The sequence below is a fragment of the Pelmatolapia mariae genome, linkage group LG9 (assembly GCF_036321145.2).
Source record: "Pelmatolapia mariae isolate MD_Pm_ZW linkage group LG9, Pm_UMD_F_2, whole genome shotgun sequence".
In the NCBI taxonomy this organism is placed as follows: domain Eukaryota; kingdom Metazoa; phylum Chordata; class Actinopteri; order Cichliformes; family Cichlidae; genus Pelmatolapia; species Pelmatolapia mariae.
In genome coordinates this window covers 21,975,807-22,000,996 of record NC_086235.1, presented here as the reverse complement: position 1 = coordinate 22,000,996, position 25,190 = coordinate 21,975,807, and the positions used below count along the sequence as shown (strand labels likewise).

Here is a 25,190-nt window from a genome sequence, read left to right as displayed (position 1 = left end):
TTTAAAAAAAAAAAGAAAAAAAAAAAAGCATCAGCGATGTGATGAAGTGCCATTACGGCTGCAGCATATATCACAGAGCCACAGCTGTAATATGAAGCCTTAAGTCTTTTGTGTATTCCAATAACAGCTCATTGTGCGAGAGATAAGGTATGCAGGTGTGATTCCTTTCCTGTGTGCGATGATGGATGGGATCCCAATCTTAGTGAGTCTTCACACCCCGGCCTCTGTCTCAGGTTTTCTTTGCCAATATTTATACCTTGATGGAGCTCCTTCCAGACAGACAGAAACTCAATATATCTGATAAACACACGCACACGGTCGCTGCAGGACTGTGCACGAGGCAGAAAACATGTGGTTTTGTGGGCGGGTCAATGACAATGAGCGACATCGAGACAGGGCAGCCGTGGGCACCTCCAGTGGCTCAGACAAAGCTGATTTAGAGGATTTTTAATCTCACCAAAGGCCCCTGATCAACACAAAGGCCTGGCTCCCTCAGATAAAGAGCATCTCGTGAAAGAGGGAGCTTTAAAACTTCGTTGTAAGCACATTTGCTTTTTTGACCATTTCAACTGAGATTAACGGTGTTGGTTTGTTGGTTTCTTTGCGCATGTACTCACTCTCTGCTCTTGTGGTAGCTGCATCTCTTGAGCGGGATCTTGATGACCTGGTCTCTCACACCCACGTATAGCTCGCTGCGGCTGTGCAGGATCAGCAGGCTCCGGATGTGCTGCCTCTTCCTGGGAGGGAACAGCTCGATCTCTTCTAAAAGGCAGCTCCCTGTAGACTGGTTGAGCGGGGAAAGCACTTTTTTGATAGTACCGTAATCTAGAAGAGAGAGACAGAGCTGAGGTGAAGATTTGGCCACAAAGAGGAAGGAGGGTCATTTTCTGAACAAGAAAAGGTGGCGGAAAGAGCAAAAGGAAAGCCATGGTAACAATAGAGGAGTTTGAGGAGGGTAAACAACAACAACACATATTTGCTGGATGTGAACTCAGGGTGCGAGCGCACACAAATAACAATCACTTCCTAACACAGCGGCTGTGAAATAATACTGTCAAAAAGAATGGCGATGGCTGGTGTGCCGAGCTCTGTTATGCCGTCAACATGCAGCACTGTCGATGCAACCAGGGAATTGATATGGCACCTGAATCCATGATTTCTGGCCTACTTTGCTTTGAGGGGATATTCCAGGGGATAAAACCTCTTTGTAGCTTTGAGAGAGAAGAGTGTGTAAATCCATGTCACTGTGAATGTGTCCCGACCCTTATTTTCTGTAAAGGCGGGCCCTATGGGATAAGGTTAGGGACACATTTTCTTTGTAGAGAGTTAAAACAAATATCATCTATTATACATGCAATCCCCTGGGTGAAGAAAAAATAATTAGGTGCACAGTGATGCCTAAGGAAGACGTGACATGCTAATAGATATTTTTAAGGCAGGGGATGCAGAAGTTAAGTTTTGCCCCCAGCACTAAGGGCAAGGGAGCAATTAGTTCTGAAAGTAGCAAGAAGTGTAGAATCCCAGTAAGGCTACATTACTTTGGTATTTGGGAGTTGGCTTGCTTGCTTGTTTTGGATGCCAGATATTAGACCACTCTGACTGTAGTCCATAAATATACAGGTCTTAGAGTTACTACCTTTGCAGAGAGATAAAAGGGATGGAGTTCTGGGTTGGAACCAGAAACATGAGCTGAATTTAGTTGATTAGATAGAGGATAGGGAGTAGCTCCATAGTGCAGTGGTTTATGCATTAGCAAGCAAACAATCCACTGTTTTTTTTCTCTGGGAGGAGACACAAACTCCTTTTGGGTTACATCAGGAAGGGTTTAAAAAATCTACCAAATCAAACATACTGGGCTACTACTTGCTGTGGAGACCCCGTGTGAATAAGGGAGCAGCAAAACGTAGCTTACGTAGAGAGCTTTAATTGTGCTAACTGTGGCTAACATTAAGGTAGCTATTGATAGCTAGCTAATCTAGCTAGCTAGCTAATAGATAGCTACTCACTCATATTGTACTGTATAAATCAATCAATCAAAACTTTATTTTCAAAGTTCTTCTCATACAATAAAGATGCAACTCAGATTTCTGTACACATTAAAAGAAGAAAATAAACAAAAATATACAGCCGGACACAAACACCTTTTTCACTCATCCCTCTCATCACCCCTCTGTCCCTACAACCCCACCTAGATATCAACACCCACCTGACAGATAAAAAAAGATGTAAGGTAACTATAAAGGAAACTAAAGTGAACAAATAGATACACAAATATAATAAAAGAGGATTAACCATGTAAAGGAATGATTCAATGAACATGCCATTAAATATATGAAAAGTAAAATAAGTTTTAAAAGTCTCAGCAGGCCAGCAGTCATTAGGTAGACTGATCCACAAGCGTGGCACATAATAACACATATGGCATAAGACAAAATAGTATTAATTAGTAGTATCACCATTTATCATCCTTCATATTATACTATTTATGATGTGTAGGCAGCTACTATATGTGCATAGGTACAGTACCCCATACTTTCAAATTAGTTTTTAAAAAAGGTTTTCTATTTTTAAATCCAAGATTATTTTATTGTGCACACGTGTTTTAGAAAAACGTTGTGACTGTATGTTGAAGTTTAATAAAAATACAGTGCAATGATTTCAGATCATTCGATTCATATTTAATCAAAATCATTAACTTCTTATTTGCTCAAAGTTAAATCATAGCAGATAAATTATAATAGATAATTATAGCATTATCTGTTTAATCAAAGATTAATGTAATCCTACTTCTATTTTTGTGCTGTTGCAAATGTAGCCTATATTAGTCATAATATATGTATATGTCTTACTTCTGATATGTTTTATATGCATCCGTGTGGGGACGTCTAAGGTCACAGTTACTGTATCTAATTACTTTTGCAAATGACTAATTAGCTAAAGTTTTAATCACGAATGCCTTATGAGTAAGAAAAGCATTGTTTTTTTTCTTAAAGGATTTACCTGGTTAAAAGTTTAGCACTGCGGTGAACAATGAATTGAAAAGTCTTTTGCTTTTAACTCAATTCTGTTCACGTTAATGGAAAGAAAATAAATACTGCTTCGGGGCAGAAATTCCTAATGAGGGCTGAAAAACAAGGTGACTGCTTGCCACATGTTCAAATTGAAAACCCCCACACCTTCACATCTTTGGACCCCTAGTTGAAGCTAGCAGCTTTTCCACAATGGCCCCAATCAGTGGGGTGTTTTTAGGCGTTAATAATGGCATGTGATTAGGTACAGTATGTGTGCTAGCCAGTGGCCTTGGCAGCATTTCAGATGTTTTCATTAGCGTCTGGTTAGTGTCTAGGGAACTTGCAGTGTGGGCAACTCTGGTCCAATGCTACATTGATCACAGCCCCATGCAAACAATGAGAGGGGAGTTTTTGAGGGAGATGCCAAGCACGGAGGCAGCGAACTGGAACAGGTTGTGTGTGTGTTTGTGTGTGTGTGTTTTTGTGTGTGTGTAAGTAAGAGGGAGAAAAAGAGCTTGTATGCTTGCATATGAGATATCCTAAAATAACACTGACGCTACAACAGGAAGATCATGTTGACATTTCCCAGTGGGCTTATGGTACATTAGCACAGTGAAGTGGGTCACTACATTCAAATTCTGCTCAGTACACCTGTTCATAATCCACGTATGTGTGTTATATCATAATACAGACACCCTGGTGCCTATCTGGTGTCTTGCTGATACCGTTTCCCCCACCTTGCCAAGTCTAACATCACATATTGTCACGCCATTATGATCAAACAGTGGACTGATAAGCAGACGGCACCACGCACGTCAGACTGGGTAACCGTGCAAGGGCTGAATCTGTGTGTGTTATTAATTATCCATCTGTCTGCTTTTGATGCATCGCTGTCGGTTGTTTCATGGTATTTATGATCTCTTCATGAGGGATTGCATGGAAGTGACATGTGGTGAGCCTGCCTGCATAATAGTTTATGTTGCGTCAGTGCATATGGAGAACATATGGAGGTAAAAAAGTGATTTAAACCCATGTCAAAGACAGAGCTTTGGCGTCTACATGATAATCATACTGATAGATTGGTTTCATTTGTCTTCACACAGCCCCCTTTTTTTCCTCATACAGAGTGCACTTCAATTATGAGAGTATAATTTTAAGTATTTTACTGTGACAACCAATATTCATGGCTGTCGAAGTAACAATTAAAGCTAACATTTGAAAAATAATGACGCTTTTTTATGAATTAAGACAAACTTAGCTCTAATTTTGCCCACTTTAAATAAATAACATGTTTATGTAGGATACTGTTCCTCATAACAAGAAGCTAATAGAGAACATTTATTTTTAGACCCTTTAATATGTCACACATTGACATCAGAAGGTCCAAAACACAATGTGCACGAAAAAGAAAGAGGCAGTAATATGTAGATGCAATCTTAAAGACCTACCTGTGGCCAAATATATGATGTGGAACAGCGTGTCTTTCCCCTGCACCACATCCACTGCCACATGAGTGAAGCGGACGTTGTCCTCCATGAAGTAGGGCACAGGAACCACAGGTTGGATCACCTCATGCATCAGTAAAAACTTCTGAGCATCCTGCAAGTTTCTTTGAGTCAGGTTCACGTAAGCGCCGGAGTCGATGGTGCCGCACTGTGGGGAAGGTAGGGGAGTTGGAAAGGAAGAAAAAAAAAAGGTTTGACTGATTTCATTAATAAAAGCCTCTGGGATGGCAAGTTAATAAGCTTAAGCTTTTTGTTCAGAAGTACCACCAGAGATGGAAAAGGGAGGGATTGAATGATTAAACGAACAAGGCTTGAAAGTCAATTGCTGAGTCGTTGCACTGGTTTTCTATCCTCACAACCTCAAGACTTTGTAGTCAATACACCGAGGCTGATGGAAGGAGTCTGAATGTGATGTTTGACTGAGCAAGTAGTTATCTCTTTCATTAGATTCTTCTCCTCATATGCATATATATTGCTGGTGAGCTTTATTGGTACCCCCATAACAGTGTGTCTTGATTTTGTCATTCTTTACCTCAAAAGTATCTTCTTAAATCAGTTTTCAGGTCTTCATTATTGCTACTCTGAAAATAAAACATGCAACAATATCATTCAACCAAAGAACTCCCACCCCGCACTGAAAATGGCTTGCACCCACGATTTTTGGACTGTAGAAATCTGCAGTCAAAACAACAGAAGTGTCTCACAGAAATGAGTGAATTCCATTGTTACAGATAAATTTGATTTTATCAGGCATTGTTTACTTGGAGTTCTCAAGTCCCGGTAGAGACCTGCGACTGAAGCAGAGTCAGTGCTGCGGCGCTGGCTTATAATAAGAAATATCTGCTATGTAACATATTTCCCAGAGTCTATTACTAAAAAAAAACAGCTCAATAAAGTGAACTCTCTCCAAATGGGATTTTAAAGACGGAAATATTAAGGAGTCAAGAGGAGTATGGTTTCCTTTTTCACGTTAGAGGACATTGTAAAACCCAAGTGTGTTCATTTTTAAAACTGTATTGTTAACTGAATCTTTTTATTGGATGTTACTAAAACGATTTTTAGGATTTTGAAACGTCGTTTTTCAAATTCAGTATAGTTCCAGCGATCACTATCACAGTGCACTACTATTGTAAAAAAAAAAAAATACACTTTGCAACTTTGTGTGTAACGTGATCACTGAGATTTTAAACAAACTGTAAAGTGTATCTACAGTTAGGTCCATAAATAGTTGGTAAGAGACTTTTTTTTTCTACTTTTAGTTCTGTACATTACCACAATGGATTTTAAATGAAACAACTCAGATGCAGTTGAAGTGCAGACTTAAAGCTGTCTTTTTTAAAATAAAAAGATTGCATAAAAATGTGAGGAACTAAAGCATTTTTAACACAATCCCTTCATTTCAGTGGCTCGAAAGTTATTGGATAAATTGTTAATTTGTAATACTTGGTTGAAAACTCTTTGCTGACAATGACAGCCTGAAGTCTTGAGCTCATGGACATCACCAGATGCTGGGTTTCCTCCTTTTTATGCTCTGCCAGGCCTTTACTGCAGTGTCTTTCAGTTGCTGTGTGTTTGTGAGCGTTTCTGTCCAAAGTTTAGTCTTCAACAAGTGAAATGCATGCTCAGCTGGGTTAAGATCAGGGGACTGACTTAGCCTTTCAAAAATATTCCACTTCTTTGCTTTAATAAACTTCTGAGTTGCTTTGACTGTATGTTTTGGGTCATTGTCCGTGTGTATTTTGAAACACTGCCCAATCAATTTGACTTCATTGAGCTGGATTTGAGCAGACAATACGTCTCTGAACACCTCAGAGTTTATTTGGCTGCTTCTGTCCTGTGTCACATCATCAATAAACACTAGAGTCCCAGTGCCACTGGCAGCCATGCACGCCCAAGCCATCACACTGCCTCTGATGTGATGTGATCATGAGCTGTTCCACGCCTTCTCCATACTTTTATGTTGACATCACTCTGGTAGAGGTTGATCGTGGTTTCATTTGTCCAAAGAATGTTTTTCCAGACTTGTGTTGGCTTTTTTTTAGATGGTTTCTAGTAAAGTACAGTCTAGCCTTTCTATTCTTTAGGCTTACGAGTGGCTTGCACCTTACAGTGAACCCTCTGTATTTACTTTCATGCAGTTGTCTCTTTATGGTAGACTTGGATATCGATATGCCTACATCCTGGAGAGTGTTGTTCACTCTTTGTGAAAAGGTCTCTTATCATCAAGGAAATTCTGTGATCATCCACCACTGTTGTCTTCCTTGGACGTCCAGGTCTTTTTGCTTTGCTGAGTTCACCAGTGCTTTCTTTCTTTCTCAGGATGTACCAAACTGTAGATTTTGGCACTCCTAATATTGCAGCAATTTCTCGAAGGGTTTTTTTCTGTTTTCACAGCTTAAGGATGGCTTGTTTCATCTGCATGGAGAGCTCCTTTGACCGCATGTTCTTCCAAATGTAAGCACCACACCTCAAATTATCTTCAGGTGTTTTATCTGCTTAACTGATAATGACATAATGAAGGAACTGCCTACACCTAAACAAGAATAGCCTTTGAGTCAATTGTGGAATTACTTTTGTCCCTTTAAAAAGTAGGTAGCACTAATTAAGGAACTGAAACTCTGAAACCCTTCATCCAGTTTGAATGTGATAACCCTCAAATAAAAGCTGAGAGTCTACACATTATCTCCATGTCCATTATATACCTATAATTGGAATATGTTTCAGTAAACAGGAAAAAAAAAAAAAAACTTGTGGCAGTGTCCAAATACATATGGACCTAACTGTACTTCTTAAAGGTAAATAAACTATTTGAAAACACACTGGATTACCTGAAAGCTATACACTGAAAACCTGGCTGTGCTTCTCAGCTCTCTAAAACTCAATGTTTGCGAGGAACTTGGTATTCACAGGATGATCCTCATGCTTTTTAAAGTGGAAATGTAGATCCTTTTCTCCACCAAGCTGAAAGGGACAAGGTGAGGCATAAAGCCATTCCTGCTGAGGGAGAGCTGGATGAGTAAAGCTAACCATGCATGTCCTCTTCAGTAAAAGAGGTCCCAGGCTGGGGTCAGGATCGTGGATTGAGGCCCAGTTCACAAAGAATAGTCCTATACTAACTAATAAAGCAGAGAAAAGCAAAATAAGCTTTGCTCTGCACTTGCATCAGCCCAAATGACTGTTTTGTACATAGGATCATGTTTGCTCCGGGATAACTATACACACTCACTTCTTACTTAGTTGAGACTGGACCTTGGGTGGTGATTAGTTCCTGCTGACTAGCTACAGTATGAACATGACAGAGACTTTATAGAGATCAATCCCCGGCCTTCCCAGGGCTGACAGATGAGAATCATAGAGGGCTTCCCCACGCTGGTGAATGGATCAGTGCCCTCGCCACATCAGGAAATGGGAAATTAAAGCCCTGAAGGACACGCAGGAGCAAAACTGAGTGTGCCCATGTGCCAGACTGCCTAAAATGAAGTTCCTGCTTGTGGCAAAAATGTGCTGTGTGTCTAAGCGATGCAGCCTGAATAGCAACGCACGTGTAAGGTTTCCTTTTGCGGTTTGTCCTTGCATTGCGTGCGTGTCTCTGAATCCCAGAGTGTCGGTGTGACTATATTTCTGCCACAGTGAGACAAAGTCAGACGCTGACCAGTGAGGGTCTATGACATCTGTGAATGAACCGTGAGATGGATGTTGTGATTTCCTCAGTACAGTCAAGGTGAGGGACACGGCCATTATTTGGCTGAGGACCCATCCAACATCAGCTGTCTCGTGCATCACCAGTGGACTGCGCTCTGGCAGGATGATAAGTGCCACTCAGAAATCCATCCAGGTGGGGCGGTCTGATAGCATGCTATTCCACTCTCTTCCCCCTAACCTTCCAGGTTATTCAGTATTTTAAAAACAATGTGGGTTAGAACTAAATCTGGTTATTTTTTTGGTCAGTTTTATGATTATATATAACATCCAAAGGAAGGCAAAGAAAACTGACACTTTTATTTTCCTGACCTCTAAATATCAACCATAATAAGGACATTCATATTTGGGTTTGAGTTGAACTTTAAAGTTTATTTTCAAACATTAGCAATGAATGTGTTTTTACAGTTAGCAATTACAGAGTGACAGAAAACCTATACAACTCATAGACGGCATTAGCTCCTAATGTACAGCGAACATGACTCATAGCCTGAATAAACTCTCCAGAATCAATCCGCGTGGTTCAAATAAATGGGGGGCTTTTCTTTGCAGACAGACAGGGAATTAAGCTCTCAATCAATGACCAGTATGTGTGTGTTGAGTGATGAGCTCGCAGTCATAATTATCTCTATTTGGCAGCAATCTATAACCCTTTATTTTTGAGGGCGTATTTGTGTACGGTAGACATGTACGTGGCCAGTGGCTTTCATGGCTGCAAGTTTCCTGTAGGTGTTTGTTTGTGCATTCACTCGTGTGTGTGTGTGTGTGTGTTTGTGTGTAGGTGTGCTTGTAGAAAGGCCTGAAAAAAAAAAGGACAGGCTATAAATCCTGTGCTCGTAAATCTAATCCTCCAACATTGACAAATGCTTGATGAAGATGTCACTGAAACCTAGATAAAGTGCGCATCGGTCCAGTGGTGAGGAGCAGCCATTGTGCCCGAGCTTAAGTGGAAAGATGAGATGGAAGAGGAAGAAGCCGTATAAAAGTCTATAGTGCATAGAACCCCCCCACCCACCGATGATGTACCTACATGTACAAGGTGCTGAAGAGGATACATCTGTGACCAGATAAGGAGCACTGGTTTTCTTGATGGTGCTGATGTGCAGAAATGTGAATACATGGTGACAGTGAGAGCTTACAAATTCATATGTATGTGCATGTTTTTTTTAGAATACTATCACACCCAGCACTTTTCTCTATGTGCATTTCAGCCACTTTTTCTGCAGATAATGTGTCTGCGTTAGTTCTCGATAGGAGGCATCGTGAATACTCATGCATCTGTTGGTGGGAAAACGGTCGAGGGCCATGATGTGCGGAAACGAGGGGTTTGCTCACCACTGGTAGCCATGCCTCAGAGGGATTTGAATCCCTCACGGAGAGCTGCGTGGATTAGCTCATTCGCTATCTGCTAAGCCTGCAACAACTGAGAGCCACTTCTTCTGCTAATAAAGCATTCCCGCTATGCCATCAGTATGGAGGAGTGCTTCAAATCAGAATAAGGTGCTTGGTTTGCCCCTGCGGGTTTTAGGATGGAGCATAAACATAAAGTGCCACTTGTGCAAAACAAGGACAGTTTATTAGGAGGCCCACAGTTCACAGAACGAGGCTATGAGACATCTTCAAGGAATGATTGTGCCATTGTAAAAATCACTGGATTTTATAACGAGCGGTCGTAATGTGTGTGCTCATGAGCAGAGGAGAGAGGTGACTGAAAGAGAGAGAAAATTAATGAGAGTGAAGAGCTTCCTGGGACTCTGACCAAGGCCGATCAAAGCAAACACACATTTATTTATCAGCATACACATGCAGCATGCACACTAAATGCATATATTTCCTTGGGCGTGCTCCCAGCTGTACTGTATGACTGATTTGATTGTGTGTTGAGTCTAAATGACCCCTAGCTTAAAAAAAAGAGATCAGTCACGATCACAGAAGGGCAGCTAGATCTGAACTTTGCCTCACATACATCCTTTAAAAAGCTGCCCTATCACATAGTTTTAACTATGCTAGCAGCATGGAGGAATGCATCACTGGTCCAAAGTTTTGGCCTTGACAAGCATTAATTTTTGTGCAGACATCAAACCCCAGAGCATAAATCTGATCGACTCTATCTGTAACATTTAGGTGGAGTTCGAAAGCTCTGGATTGGGATGACTTCTGAAGTAATTAGCATTCTCATTAGCAAAATAGCATTAGCATGCTAGTGAGTTTGGTTACCAGGCTTAACCCGGGTTCTCTGAATAGTGAGTGAGGTCTATTTACAGAGGGTGAGCATCCATTGCACAGTCAATAACTGTAACGCTTTTGGCTTTTAGTCCAACAGAGCTGAGAGCATTATTGGGACTAAATTAAACATATTTTTTAAGCATTTGTGGTTTGTTTGTGAAAGAAACAGACTTAAATATAGTTTCATTACCTGAAAGTCTGGGTTGGGGTTTGGGTAGGGCAGCCAGGCCGACCTTGAGTTCTCCTGATACTTGAAGGGCCCGTTGAAAGCCTGTGATATGGCACTGAGATTGAAGGCACACACTGCAGAGGCAGCAATGCTGTTTCTGAATGTCAGGAAGATAAAAAAGGCAGGAAGAATCCAACAGAGGGTGATGAGAGAATGGAAAGGATGAATGTCGAGACAGAGAGAAACAGAAGTAAGTGTTAGAATAACCAAAATCAAAAAAGGGGCACTATACTGCAAGCAGAAATCTGTTCAGCATTTCTTGGTATTTGTAAAGCTGACCTCTTTATGTCTGCACTGCTCACAAACAACACAAATCAAACACTGACAGACAGACAGACGCAGACGCCGGGGTAAGTGATGGTCATTATTGGAATATAAATCCAGCAATGGGACACAATTAAGCTGTTCGCCTTGTCTGATTAACTGTACAGATCTCATGCTTGAAATACAGCTTTGACTTTTTAAGCTGTCAGTTTCAACAAGTACCGGTCTCCTCCCTCGGACGAGAAAGTAAAGAATGAGAGTATTAACTCTCAACTCAAACAGTGAGAGTTGGGCGGTGTGAATTATAATCCAGTGCAGCTGTTCATTAAACTCTGTGCCTGCAGGGGGAAATGTTTCCAATACCCTTCAAAAGACTTCTTTTTCAGCAATGTGAAGGCACTGACCATAAAGAATTGATTACTCAGCTTTTAATAATGGCCTGTGTGTGCACGTGTGGGCGCACAGGTGTGTTTGTGTGTATGAGCGAGGTAGGAGAAAGAAAGAAAGATGGCGAGACAAAAAGAGGGAAAGGGTTTTGATGTTTACGACAACAAAAAAATAATACTTTTCATTATACTCCCATATACCTAATACAGTGTGGAGCAAGATGATAAGCTTCTTTTGTGGGGAATAAATGGGAGATAGCTGCTGCAATTTGCAGCCCTCTTTGTAGATAACTTGGGCTATAAGGATGACAATTTCTAGACAATAATATGGTTATACAACACTCAATTATATACACTCACTGCATAAAATATAACAAAGATATGTCCTGTTTTGTCCTCTATTATATTGTAAGATCTTTACCTTAAAATTTAAAATACCTTGACTTGTGACTTTTGCTGTGAACCAGTTATATGTATAACCAAATTTAATAGCATGTTCATACAGAATTTGCCATTTAAAGTGAACTAATATTAATGTGAAAAACATGAAAACAAAAAAAATATAATTTTTTAAAAGAATAACCTAATAAATGCCGAATAAACAACTGAATTATTCTAAGTAGTCATGATGTCAAAGACCAAGGAAAATAAATTAAAATGAAAAATTCGTGAATGATTTGAAACAAACAAACAAACAAATTTGAAGAAACATTTTTTAAGATACCTTTTCTAGGTTTCGGATTTTTCTTTTTTGCTGGAAAATTCAGTCTGACACTAGAAGCGGTTCTCAAATCAAGTCGTTCCAGACTTTCACTTGCTTTTTTGAGTGTTTACTTAAAGTGTGTTTTGTTGGCAGCACACAGTAAAAAGTTTAGTAAGTCAGCACCCGATCCGCACACAGAAACCTGAACTTTTTTTTTTTTAACTTGTACAACCATATATGTACTTTTTAATCACAGCTACAGATTTTTAAAAATCATTTTCTTGCTGCTGTACGATGAAAATCACTGAACTATTGTTACCTGGCATCAGTATCAGTGTTGTAAAGTAACGCACGTGTTACATTTTTCTTGTTTCTACAAAGAACTCTTCTTTCATCTGACTTCGATGGCAGTGATCCCCTCCACTACCTGCGTGCCAGCATTTTTGTTTCTTATATGCAAAATGTTATGAATTAAAGTCAAACTTTAAGGTTTAAAAAAATATGTTGAATTTTACTTTACTGTATTCACTAAACTAAGACTATCCCTTCAGCCATACATCCATTCTCTTCCGCCTTATCCTTATTAGAGCAGCAGAGAGTTGGAGCCTATCCCAGCGGGCATAGAGTAAGGGTACACCCTAGGCAGGTCACGAGTCTGTTGCAGGTCTAATACGGAGACCGGCAACCACTTATGCTCATACCTATGGCCAATTTAGAATCACCAAGTAACCAAACTTTATGCATGTCTTTGGACTCTGCAAGGAAGCCAAGGTGCCCTGAGAGAAGCCACAAAGGTATAGGTACTACCATGTCACCATTTTAAGCTACTGCAATCTCAATATGGACGTAACAGAGTTTTATTGTGAAAGGAAGGGACAGGAAGGGGCCTTTTGGCGTGTTTCTGGTATGGATCAGGCAATGCCAATGGGGGACACAGTTTCTTAGCAGGAGGAGGATATCTAGTCAGGTAGCTAGCTTTAGCCACATGATACCACGTGAGATCAGAAAGCTTGAGGTGTAGCAAAAGTAGCTAAATTATCTAGGCTTTGCTAATTTTCTGTGGATGGAACAATAAATATTAAAGTTTCATGTCACTCACACATTAGTAGTAAAAATGCCATAGAGCAGCTCCAGCTCAGGCAAGTAGAAAGTTCCCTGCAGCTCATTGTAGTTGAAGGGGATTTCTCCTGGTCTGGAGCAGTTCAGCCTGGCCTTCATGAAGGTTGTCCACGTGTCTTCCAGGAGGAAGCGGCCACCGATGTCATTCTTACACACCCGCCCGGCGCGGGAAAACACCGTCCGACCACAGTCGTGCTCCACTGCATTTTCCCGGAAGAAGAAGTATGTGAAGTTTCCAATATCGTAGGATGAGACAAAATTCGGCTCTGTTGAAGCAAAGGTGACAAGAGAGGAGGGGAATGAATAGGAGGCGGCATGTCAGAAAGAGAAAGAAGACATAGAAAGAAAAATTGAAGGATGCCAAAAGAAAGATAAAGTGCAGAGAAAAGGAGAAAAAATACAGAAAGAAAACTATTTAAGGTTGTGGGAGTAAGACGGAGTGGGAGAATGAACGGGGTATGTGCTATGACTGATTGACTCGCAGTGTGTGCGAGCACTCAGCCCACACAACAGCAGGTGATCAGGATTAATAACTACAGGCTATGTTATTAATGGCGTTGTGTTGTAATAGGAAAACTCATTTTTCACTCCCCAAACCTAAAGGTTAGGATGAGAAATGACCAAAACAGGTGTAGCGTAATAGCTTCACCCTATCTGAAACACACGACCTCCACGACACTGTCACGACTACAGCGTTCATCTTTATGTATGACATTATTGGATTTAAACCGCACACTTTATTCTCACTGACAGTGATTTAATTCAGGTTTAAATGAAAGTTACCCCCTCCCCAGCACCTCCTCGTTTCAACTCTTTTCTCCTCTGCACCTTTGGAGGGCAGTGTGGAAAAAAAAATCAATTCGCCATAAAATTAGTTATTAAACCGTCTCCCAGAAGGTTGCTGCCAAGCAATGTATGTGGTAGTTTTTAATTTATTTTTTCAATTTAACTTAAATGTGAATCAGATAAAAGTCACTTGCTGACAAGATAGTGATTGACCTGCTCCTCTGTAGGCTGGACACCTTAAGCGCTCTGAAGTCGCCCAATCTGCACTGAGGAGGTCTCTGCTTGAAGTCAGCCTGAACGTTCAGGGGAAAAGACATTGATTTTTTTTTTGTTGTTGGATGAATTCACAATTTTATGCCCCTCCTAGATGGTAAATATAAAGATTTTCTAGTTGCTTAGTAACTTAAGAATTAATTGTTTTTTAAGGTGAAATGCAGCAGAACAATTATGAGGGGAGGATCTTCTTTTCTTAGCATTCGCCAAAACAGCATTGCGCAGCAGATTTAAGGTGGAAGATAATCTTTCAACAGAGACAGATTCCAACTCCCATGCTACATAAGCATCTGCCAAGCTCAAGCATCCTCGAAGTCACAAATTGAAGCCCCGGCAGCTGCAGTGCTAATGTTCGATAGCTGCGCGGGGAGAAAGCAAAAAAGAAAGCAAATCCTTCCGTTGTGTTTCTCTCTATTCGAAATGGCCATTTATCTTTATGTAACAACTTTTTACATAGATTTGCATAAAATGTAGCATTCATTTGAACTTTGGCAGCTCCCCACCGTTGAGCCACTTGGAGTTGTACTGGGCAGTGCGCAGCGGTGGCAAGCCGCCCAGGCTGCGGTAAATGGCGGGGTCTCGCCCAGAGAAGTCCATGGCAGTGGCGGCGTACAGCTCCCCGCTGGAGGTGATGAGGGCGGTGGAGTTGTGGAGGGGATTGTAGGGACACCGAGCCATTCCGCTAATCTGATCGTGGATCTCTGTCAGATTAGTCAACTGCAACACAGAGAGAGAAGACAATGAAGGCGAGGAGAATAAAGAGGAAACAAACAGCGAGTGGCTGGAAGCAGACGCTCCATACGTACTACTAAAAGAAGCTTATTTTGATTGTTAGCATGAGTATCCCATGAGTTAAGCCAAAGCAATGAAAAGAAACACTCGTGGGAATAAGAGTTGTTTTCTTCACACAAATGATTATTTTTGAAAACCTGCATAAAAATATAGGACATAGTATCAAAGGGCAGCATTAAAATTCAAACTGGAGGAGTCTGGTAATGTTTTGTTTGTTCCTGCCAATATGCAAATGCTACAGACTGAAAAAAATGGAAAAAAAAGACTTCCTCTCATTATGTTTTGTTTGGTTTACATCTACTGAGAAACACACACATAGATCTATTCGAGCAAAACCTTCAGGAGCAGCAAGAACACATTTAGAATCATTAGCAACGTAAAACACAGCAACACAGCAGCTGTTTCAAGTCCAACGTTAAGAAACCACCTGTTATAAAACCAATAAAATTCCTAAACAGGCTTCTTAAATCAAGTTACTCTTGGCTGCATTGTTTAGTTGGTTTGGTTTCTGATGTCTCTACAGGACAAGCAGCTGTTTTTCTGGCTGTAGCGCTATTATACCACAACTTTAAGAAGCCCTTCTGAGCTCAAAAAGAGGTTTGATGTGAGATGCAGTCTTCTGTTGCATATTGCCTTTGAATATGAAGCCAAATCCAACTCCCCGCTTTTTAAAAATACTTTACAGCATGACCCCGGCTTAGCACTGACACACTGCTCTGGTTGCTCCTCCAAAAAAAAAAAAGGAGAAGAAGCACAGGCCATAGCTTAGAGACACAGCCTTGAATACCAAAAAAGTAGTAATGCAATTTTTAAATCCAAGATGTAATTATATTTTATGGTGCAAAAGTAAACACAGTATATGGGGATTAGCTCATGGTTCGTGCTCCCATCCAAGTTCATCTGAGTTCTGAGGGGGGACAAAAAATGCATGACGCAAAATGACTGCACTAATCTCAGGTTTAGAAATGCACAAAGGATAATTAAAATTATTCTATTTGCAATTACTTTTCTATCAATCAGCCTCGTTCCACATTTATGACTCTATCCACTCCAAGTGACAATGCAAAGTCTCAAACGCTTCAAACGCTCCCCTTGCTTTTCACACGTTTTCATCAGCTGAACAATCTGTGCATTCCTTCCCTTATTCCATAACGAGCCAGCCGACTTCTGCGGCCAATTTCCCGGAGCTGGTCAATTTGGATCAAGAGTTCTGTTCATTCCTGCCACCCCTGTTCCGCCCAAACCACACCAGACAGAGCGGCCCTGTCTAATCTCTGCCAGGCCGAGATGAAAGCCTGCTATTGACTGGACTCGTTCTGTGGGCCGGAATAGTCATTTTGAGGTCAATCGGGCCATTTAGAAAACCAAGAGCAGCAGTGATAAATAGAACGCAGTGCATCCGTCGCATTTTGAGGAAGTGAAGTGACAGTTGTCTCTATGGCGGACCCGGCAGCTGTGAGAACAGGGCGCTGAAGTGACTCTGAATGCTCCTGATAGAGACGATGCAGAAAGAGACAGCTCACAGTGGAAGACAGATCACTGCGAGTGCCAGCAGGATGCTGTGTATGGTGCTACTGAGAAGCCGTTGAGAGAATTTTAAACTACCCACTATAGCAAGAAGTCTAGCCGCGAGCCCTATGTCTGATCCGAGATGCGCTAGTGGACAGAGTTGTCAACGGTAATCCTCGAAGAGACACGGGGAATATCACTTTATATGACACATCCAGTGCCTATCTGTCAAGTAACCATGAACAGAAGGCGAAGCTCCTTCTCATCCTGTGCTGCAGCATGAGTTATAGTATATAATCTAATCTATTCCCAACTAGGACCACTATAACAACGTAAAATAGAGACATAAATCAAGAGAGAAAGTCAGTCAAAAAACTCAAATGGTTAACAGCATTTAATCATCCGTCTCCCAGCGCTTATTAAACCATTAATATTCTCCTCATTGTCTGTTTATCACCACAGCTGATAGTAAATCTGTCCGAGCGTGATTCCGTCGCCGTTGCTGTTCCCAACTCGTGTTTCACATTAACGGACGTTCAGTGGGTAAATATGACAGCGCCTGATGAAATACTGCTATAATAATGCCATGGCATTTCAACTATATGTATTTTCACAGCGGTAAACAGTCATTATGAGCCAGTGACCTTTGGATTCAGTGCTTTTGGACAAAAACAAATGTCATCATAATAGTAAGCTCCTGCCTCCTCCTCCTCTAAACGCACAACAGAACGAGAGCTAGATATCTATGCTATGGTCTTATTGCTGTTCTAAGGTAAGAACAATACTCTAACATTTTAAACGCTGCTCTATACTTAACATCAGTGAGCATTTGTCACCACCACCAACAAAAAAAAAGGTTCTCAGCTGACACGTCAGTTACCAAGAAACATGGTTATTAGTGCTGCTTTTATAATAAAAGTGAAAGGGCTGCAGCCACTTGCAAACTGGTGGTTACTTCACGAGAAAAATATTGGGTTGCTCTACTGTGTCAAGAGCCTGCTGAAACACAATAGCAATTCAAAATGAAAAGTCCAGCTAAACATCCTTTAAAACACAGGATTAAGAGCTGCAGGGAATTTGAGTTAGGAGGAGAGAGAGAGGAGCGAAAACCTTGCGTCACGCTAGAAAGAAATATAGAAGATGAGAAGACAATGTGATGTGCTAGAAAGGTGCAAAGTAATTGCCGTGACTCATGAAGAAGGACAAAGCAGAACAGATGAGACAGGGAGTCTGTTTACTTGCAGGCCAGCACCATGATTTTCAGGAGTAATGAGCTTAAGGCAATGTTTTGATTACGATGCTTAACAAGTCTGAGGTAACACGACATCCAAAATAAGAGAGCTTAATAAGATTTATTTTGTAATTAGTCTACATCCCAGAGTGCAAAACAGGAGGCAAGAAAAGCCACAGGAGCTTGTACAGAGAATCCTCTGATATTAAGATCTCAGTCATACCTTGATTAAATGTGTTTATCAACCTTGACCTTTCTTTCTGACGACATCCACCGATCAATCAGTCTTAATATTTTGAATATTTGCAGGCTTATTAAAAAATAACGACTTTCAGGGATGCTCGAGAGAACAACTAAACTGGCAACTCGAAACTCAACATGAAAGTGAGAGATACATACTCACAAATATAATTGTACAGATAATGATGCTTCATCAAGACCCCTTGGTATCACATTTTAACAAACCCAATATCCCTTTTTAGTATGATTTTTCAAAATGCAGGCTAGCCTAGTACCTAAAGACGGGGTATATAAAAAGGATAGACAAAGATTTCCATAAGCAGGCTGGAGGAGTAATAAAAACCCAAGACATTCATCTAGAAGAGTCTTTGACTTGCTTACCAAAGCCAAGATCTTACCAAGGCATCTTATTGGACCACTAAGACCTCTTTCTTTTAACCACCATCCAATCCACAGGCAGGAACTACATTGGATCTACATTGTCACTTTTACCTATGAACCCATGAGCTGTGGGGAGTAACTGAAAGAACAAGATCGTGAACACAAGCGGTGGCTTCCTCCAAAGGTTGGCTAGACTCAGTCTTAACCCTGGAGAACCCATGGGGTCAAATTTGACCCCATGGTTTCCCTAGAAAACCAATGGGGTCGACTCTGACCCCATGGGTTCTCCAGGGTTAAACTTAAGAAAAGGAGAAAAGTGACATTCAGAATGAAAAATGAAAATCCTTCAGATTACATCTCTCAGCTAACTTGGCAACACATTGGTATTGCTTTGTATGAGCTGGAGGAGATGACTGGGGAGAAGAAAGCCTAGTCATCTCTGGTTAGACTGCTGCTCCCCTTGAACCCAGGAGAAAATGGATGGATGGATGGATGGATGGATGGATGGATGGATGGATGGATGGATGGATGAATGGATGGACGGACTGCTAGCTTATTGAACAACAGGCCTCTGATATTATTGCATGAAGATGTAGCAACACTGCAAAGACTACATTTTATTGCACATGAATTAATCTTTTCTTTTGCAGGTGCATGTATGTGTTATGTCGTAATACTCACTACCAGTGTAATATAACACTGAAAAAATAGGTGACGAGCAAAAATACTAGCAGACTATCACTCTTGAAGGATTAACGTACTATATTAATAATATACCGACTTCCCTTGAATTAACACTATCAGGGATATAGTAGCTATAAATGATATAAGTGATATAAATGATAAGACTCTGTGTGAAAGTTAAGGTCAAAATAATGCAGCGTTGTAGAAGCCAAGACAAATTCTGGCATTGTTCATACCGTTCGGTTGGTGCAGATGGGGGTGAAGGCATTGGTTCCACATGTAAACAGCCTGTTCCCATTTACCAGTAGCACCCTGATGTAGTTCTGGCACTCCTCCTGTGGAAACACACCAGCAAACACACATATCGGAGTTAGCAGTTAGCAGCAGTGCCATTATCTATCCACTGACAAGCAACAGCATCAGGCAGAGACAAAATTACACTTTATGCCAATAAATGAGAAAAACACCTGCAACCACGGGAGGCCTACTCTGAAACGTGGGCAAGCTAGACAGAGTCAAATCAAGGCTAATGCCCACATGGCTTAGCCAAGTCACATCTTAATTCAACAGGGGCTGGATTTGGAGAGGGATCTGAATAAAGTGAAGAACAGATAAATGTAACGGCTGTGGGAGAGTACCACTCAGGATTGGTTTAGAAAATAGCTTTGTCTCTGTTGATTGGTCAAAAAGTGAAATATAAAGTGTAGACTCTCATACACTCTATTTAATCATCCTTTCTTTTAGCCAGCTCTCTACATTAATCAATTCAAACTACTTTCCCCTAAATTATGGTGAAGTACATGTTCACAGCTCCTTTCTTGGCTCAGTCCTCCTCTGAGGTTTTGGCCCGGGTTTCTAGCAAAACCACTCAGCACTTGGTTAAAAGCGCACAAATAAAGTGGGACCGACGCATTGAGTGATTGATTGAAAGAATGATTGTCGCTGAAAGTCATGAACTCTGAATATTACGGTCCGGCTTCCACAAAGCCTTTCTGGCAATTTCCATCAGCAGGAGTCATTTTGTAGTAAATGTTACAGCAGGAGTCAGTATTCATGTCAGAGAGCGGCATTTGTTTTTGTCCTAGGACAAGGTAATAAACTCATAGGGTCTCCTCCATCCAAAAGGGGCCATGGCTGGGTTGGTGAGGCCCCTCATAGAAATTTAAAACCTTGTAAATCTGCTATTGTCTGAGCCACTTGAAGTGCCCAGGGCAACCCTAACTCCCCCTCTCGAGGGTCTGATTTAGGAGTGGAGGGCATCACAGCGAGGATGGAAGGAAGGAGGGTAAGGACTTTTATTTCCCCCTATCAAGATGAAGGCTGACTCGTAAAACAACTCGTTTCCTGGTGCTAAGCACGGCCAAAGTATGTGTGCATGTGTTTATTTGCGTGTACGAGCAGTCGCGCCTAACGTCATGCGTGCCTATATATCTGTGCTGTTTGTGCAGCTAGTTATGCACTGTATACCCGCATGTGCGCGTGTGGGTGGAGGAACAGGCGTGGGTTGTGAAGGGGCCCGTATAATTCAATCCTTCGCTGCAGTTTGTTTCTAGAGTAAATACCAGCATATTTAATATTTGCCCAGCCTCACAGTCTTGACTTGTTTATGAAAACTTCCTGACAAATGTTCTGCGTCCATACTGTAATACAGAGACTGCTGCGCTTGGCTCTCACATTATAAAACAAAACAGAAGCAGCAATCAAGTCCTGTCAAGTCAATTTAAGTCTCCTTTCTTTTCCCAGCTGGAATAAATCAAATACACAAAAGAAGAGCGGATGCGTGCATTAAGAAAAAACCCCCAAACAATCACTTGTAAATTCACTCAAAGCACAGGGACGGTGTCTGTGTAATAGCTTAAGCGATGGTATATTGCTCCGCATTGAGCTAGGTAATAAACCATCGAAAGCCCTGTCAGCTGCCGGAGAATAAAGTCTTTTAATGCTATTCTTAGTGTACATCACAGGAGCTGATCCTCAGAAGGGAACAGTGAGCAAAACAATTCAGCCTTGCCAAACAGCAGTGACTCTCAAGGACTGAGGTAGCTTTGGTCTGTAATTCACAACAGCTATCTTATGCTGGCCAGCCAGTGCATGCCTATTATGGGTCCCTAACCACCTTTCACAGGAGGATAAATACACAGTAGTGCGCGCGCACACACACACACACAGATCAGGGCTGGGCAGTTCACCTACAAGTCAAGTTTAGCCGCTAAACCATCTGTTTTGTAGGGGAATATGCCAGCTAACCACGTACAAAAACATACACTGCACAGAATGAAACAATAGGAACTCCCTTTGCACAAGATCCATAAATAGGGGGTTAAGGTGTGGTGGGAAGGTCTTTACTTCACATTAAGTTGATCTGAATTGTCTTTGAGGTATATCCCATATACAAAGCAGGGATTCCCCATGTGTCCATATGCTAAAGCCACATTAAAAGCCCCGCGTTGCTTTCAAACCTCATTATGTTTCATCATAACTTGACATTTTTCCTTTGTGTTCTTTGAAACCGATCAACTGTTTCTGTAAAGACAAAAAGGCTGGTAGATCCATGATTAGTGTCTTTAGAAGATTTCTTTCCTTTTTTTTTTTTTTTAGCTTTCAAGTCAAAGCTATTATACAGCACTGATGTGCTGGTGGGAACATCTGGGCACTTCATTTCCTCCAGTGAACAGCATTCATTCAGGTGTTATTTTTGTAGATTACCAAACCCGCAGGAAAAAGGTTGAGGAAACATGAAAGCTGCGGGCTTGTAATTTAGAAAGTCTTTCAGCAAATGCTGAAGGATTGCATTTTCGTTCGTAATCGACTATCTTTTTTGTTACTCTAACAAAACATTGTGGGAAATTCCATTAATTTTCACATTAGCATCAGTTCTGGTGCACAAACGTGTGCAAGAAAACAACCGAGCCGATGTCGTAAGTATGCTAGGGTTGATTTGGAAATATGTATGCATGTAATATTTCCAAATTTTATAATTAAAAATGGCTTTAAATAACCCTTAAAGCGACTTCATCAAAACCAACAGTTAACTGCAAAGTAGCAAGCGAGCCGAGTTCACTGAAATATACACTGAAACTTGTATTTTTTTTTCTTTTCAATTTAGTGACAAGTGTCCGATAAAGCACAATTACAGTTCAGCCATCGCCTCAACTCACCTCAGACTTTCCACGGCTGAAGCAGGCTCCCTTGGTGAATTCATCGCAGTGCCACTCAGCCTCCTGCAGAGAAAAAGAAAAGCTGTGTAAGGCTACCAATAAACCATCAAGAAGTAGCAAACACTGGGCGCCATGTCATCATCATGAAGCACTTTGAAAAGCACTCACTGAGCCCAAACAAAACAATGCCCAGCTCTAAGCCATGGGCATGATTCCCACCTTTTTGAAGTCAGTTTGATGTTTGTTGACTAGCTCGGCAATACAAATGCCACAGAAGACAAGAAAACACATTTAGAAAATCAAATAGAAAAGCATACAGCATACAGCATACAGCGATCGACTTGGGTGGGAGGGATGGATTCAAACAGAGGCGAAAATTAATTTGACATCACATCTTCACTGTACTCTCAGAGGCACACACACGTTCTTGCACGCTCTTACGGCACACACACACACGCGTTTATAAGCCCTGTTAAATACAGACATGGAATCCAATTAAGGTGGATAGCAAGCAGAGACCCCCAAAAAATGAGACGCAAGAGCGTGCAAGCCGAATGTCAATTTGATTTATGTGTGAGGGAAAAGGAGGGATCTTAAGACATAACAGGCGAGTCCCTAGAGTAGGGTGTCAACGTGATTTACATGTGAGGGAGAAACAGAGGGACGCCTCTGACATTTTAAGGCAGCAGGAGGAAGAATAAGAAGATAAAGCCGACTTTTTCTCCTCCAAGGGTGAAGACACCAACGTGCTCCACTTTCTACCTTTTAATTTCCTCGTAACCTCTGGGGAAGGGGGCTTCCTCATTGATAAAAATTCTCTATTCATGAAATGCCTGCTGGTCTTGGGAGGGCAGTAGGCCACTAAGACGCTCGCACTTGTGACAGGCAGAATTAGCCGCCACTGCCACGAGCTCTGCATGACTGGCAGAGACACGAATACTTAAAAGAAGAATTGGCTGGTGAAATAATACGCTTAACGCCGAGTCACAGAAAGTTTCCAAAAGTGAGACTATTTAACTTCCGTTTTTTTTTGTTGCCCACAGCAGTACAACTTTCCTGCAGTAATAACCTGGAAAGTAGCCAGAGGTGCAGTACTTCTCTCTGTGGGAATATAGTAAATATCGCTAACTGACGGAGAATATTAGATTTCACCTTCGTATCAGGACTGTTTTATGCCAGGACAAGAGGGGGAACGAAAGCTGAACACCCCTCAGCATTTAGTAGAACTTCTTTCATTTCTTCTTTAGAAGGCGATGGAAGTTTACGCTGCGTTTTATGACAAGAGCTTTTGTTTTCTGCTTCAGTGAACTTTGGGAGGCATAGAAACACCTAAATGTGTACACAGTTCAGTAACAGGGAGGAGGGGCTTAAAGGAAGGAAAGCGCTCAGCATGTGTGCTGCAATTCGGGGAGGATAAGATATGGGACATTAATGGACGCTGGCTTCTCTCTGTCTCTTGTGTGTCACTTCCATTCCAGGCCAAAGCTGGCTATTCTGGGGCTGTGCATCCATCCACTACACAAACCACACACATCAGCACAAACAGCACAGCCTGCACACACAGCACCACTGCTGGTCCCAGCTGAATTCAATGTGGGTGCTGAAAGCGCTGAGAGCGCTTTAGCTAATCGCATGGGGGGGTAAAGAAAAACTGTTAATGGCCTGAAACCTTACTCACAAGCTTTCAGTGTAAAAAAATCAGTCGTGGTACGAGGCTAAATTACAACTTGAAATCACATTAGTGGGAGCAAAGTGGTTCTTTTTGTCATCACGGGGCAATCATGTGATTTATCGTCATTCGGAGAGGTGCAGAACGTATTTTCGGAATAATACATATTCTCATTTCATATTTAAGACATCAACTTTACAGCTACTGAAGTAGGTGATGTCCACGAGCAAGTTAAGTGGCGATATGCTGACATCACAGACTGCTAACGCCACCTAATCTGACTGCCCAGGCTCAAATGGTCCAGAGTGGAGAACAGAATCACAGCCGAGCAAAGCAAGCGCCAGTGTCATTAAGAAACATTAAAAGCTCATTAGAATGCTATTGTTCAGCCCCTGTGCCTCCAAGATGAATCTGTCTTAAACTGAAATATGTCTGGAATGTGCTGTCATTAAGTAATAATAATTCTTGGCTTTATCAGAGGAAGCTGCTTCACACAAGTCTTTTCTGTGCCTTTGTCACCTAGAGGGAACTAGAATAAAGACATAGAGGGGAAGCAAAGAAGATAAGACAGAAAGAGAGGGCCAGGATTAAATTTAGCGACACAAAAAGCTGGTGATTTAGCCCAAAACGGAAAATACACCATATGGGACTGAAGTAATGGCTCAAAAGAAATATTGATTTTTTTTTTTTTGTAACACAATACATAGATTTTGAAGAATAATAATGGTTTGCTATTTGTTTGCTGTTTGAGTGGGTGTTAAAACATTTTACTTTCAATGTATCCAAACTGTTTTACTCTGAGGTAGAACTGAAAGTTGACAGCACACGTGAAACATCACAAATCATCCCTCACTGGTATTTCAAGGCAATGTGACACATGTGAGGATAGCAGATCAGAGTTGCAAACGCCACTTCTGAAGTAAAAAACAAAGAAGTGAAAGCAAGAAAGAAATGCAGCCACCTGAGGTAGGCTCCTAATGCATAAACTAGAGTGCAGAGTAGGGGTGCGCATTTCATTTTCTCCAAAGGGCCACTTGAGAAACAGGGACCCTGGAGGAGGGCTGTACCAATAAGTTGAACTCAATTCTGCACAATATTTCTTTTATCTCTTTTAGAAACCTATCGATTTGCTAACAATAAGAGTAGATGTTACAATTCGGCAATGGAAATTTGCAATAGGCGCAAAATATTTCATTAGCATTCCCATGTTGTCCCATTTCAGCTCCAGGCTATGCAAGCATAAAGTTACCTCAATAAACAAGTAGTCCCTTTCACTGAGTGCATTGCTGCCAGCCCCTCTGGAATCTCAAACTCTTACGTTATTT

The 25,190-nt window shown here is 41.3% G+C and overlaps 1 protein-coding gene across 3 annotated transcripts in view; it reads right to left on the bottom strand.

Moving 5' to 3' along the window:
* sema5a (sema domain, seven thrombospondin repeats (type 1 and type 1-like), transmembrane domain (TM) and short cytoplasmic domain, (semaphorin) 5A) overlaps window positions 1-25,190 on the bottom strand; it is a 145,347-nt gene that overhangs the window by 54,081 nt on the left and 66,076 nt on the right. For all 3 annotated transcript variants that reach the window (XR_010094874.1, XM_063484120.1, XM_063484121.1), the window contains exons 5-11: window positions 22,197-22,259; window positions 19,275-19,373; window positions 14,705-14,918; window positions 13,123-13,408; window positions 10,632-10,767; window positions 4,460-4,664; window positions 618-825 (exon numbers count right to left, since the gene is read on the bottom strand). Coding sequence is in view for 2 of the 3 variants with exons in the window: in XM_063484120.1 (XP_063340190.1) it covers window positions 618-825; window positions 4,460-4,664; window positions 10,632-10,767; window positions 13,123-13,408; window positions 14,705-14,918; window positions 19,275-19,373; window positions 22,197-22,259 (1,211 nt within the window). In the remaining variant the exon portion in view is untranslated. The remainder of the gene's footprint in view (window positions 1-617; window positions 826-4,459; window positions 4,665-10,631; window positions 10,768-13,122; window positions 13,409-14,704; window positions 14,919-19,274; window positions 19,374-22,196; window positions 22,260-25,190) is intronic.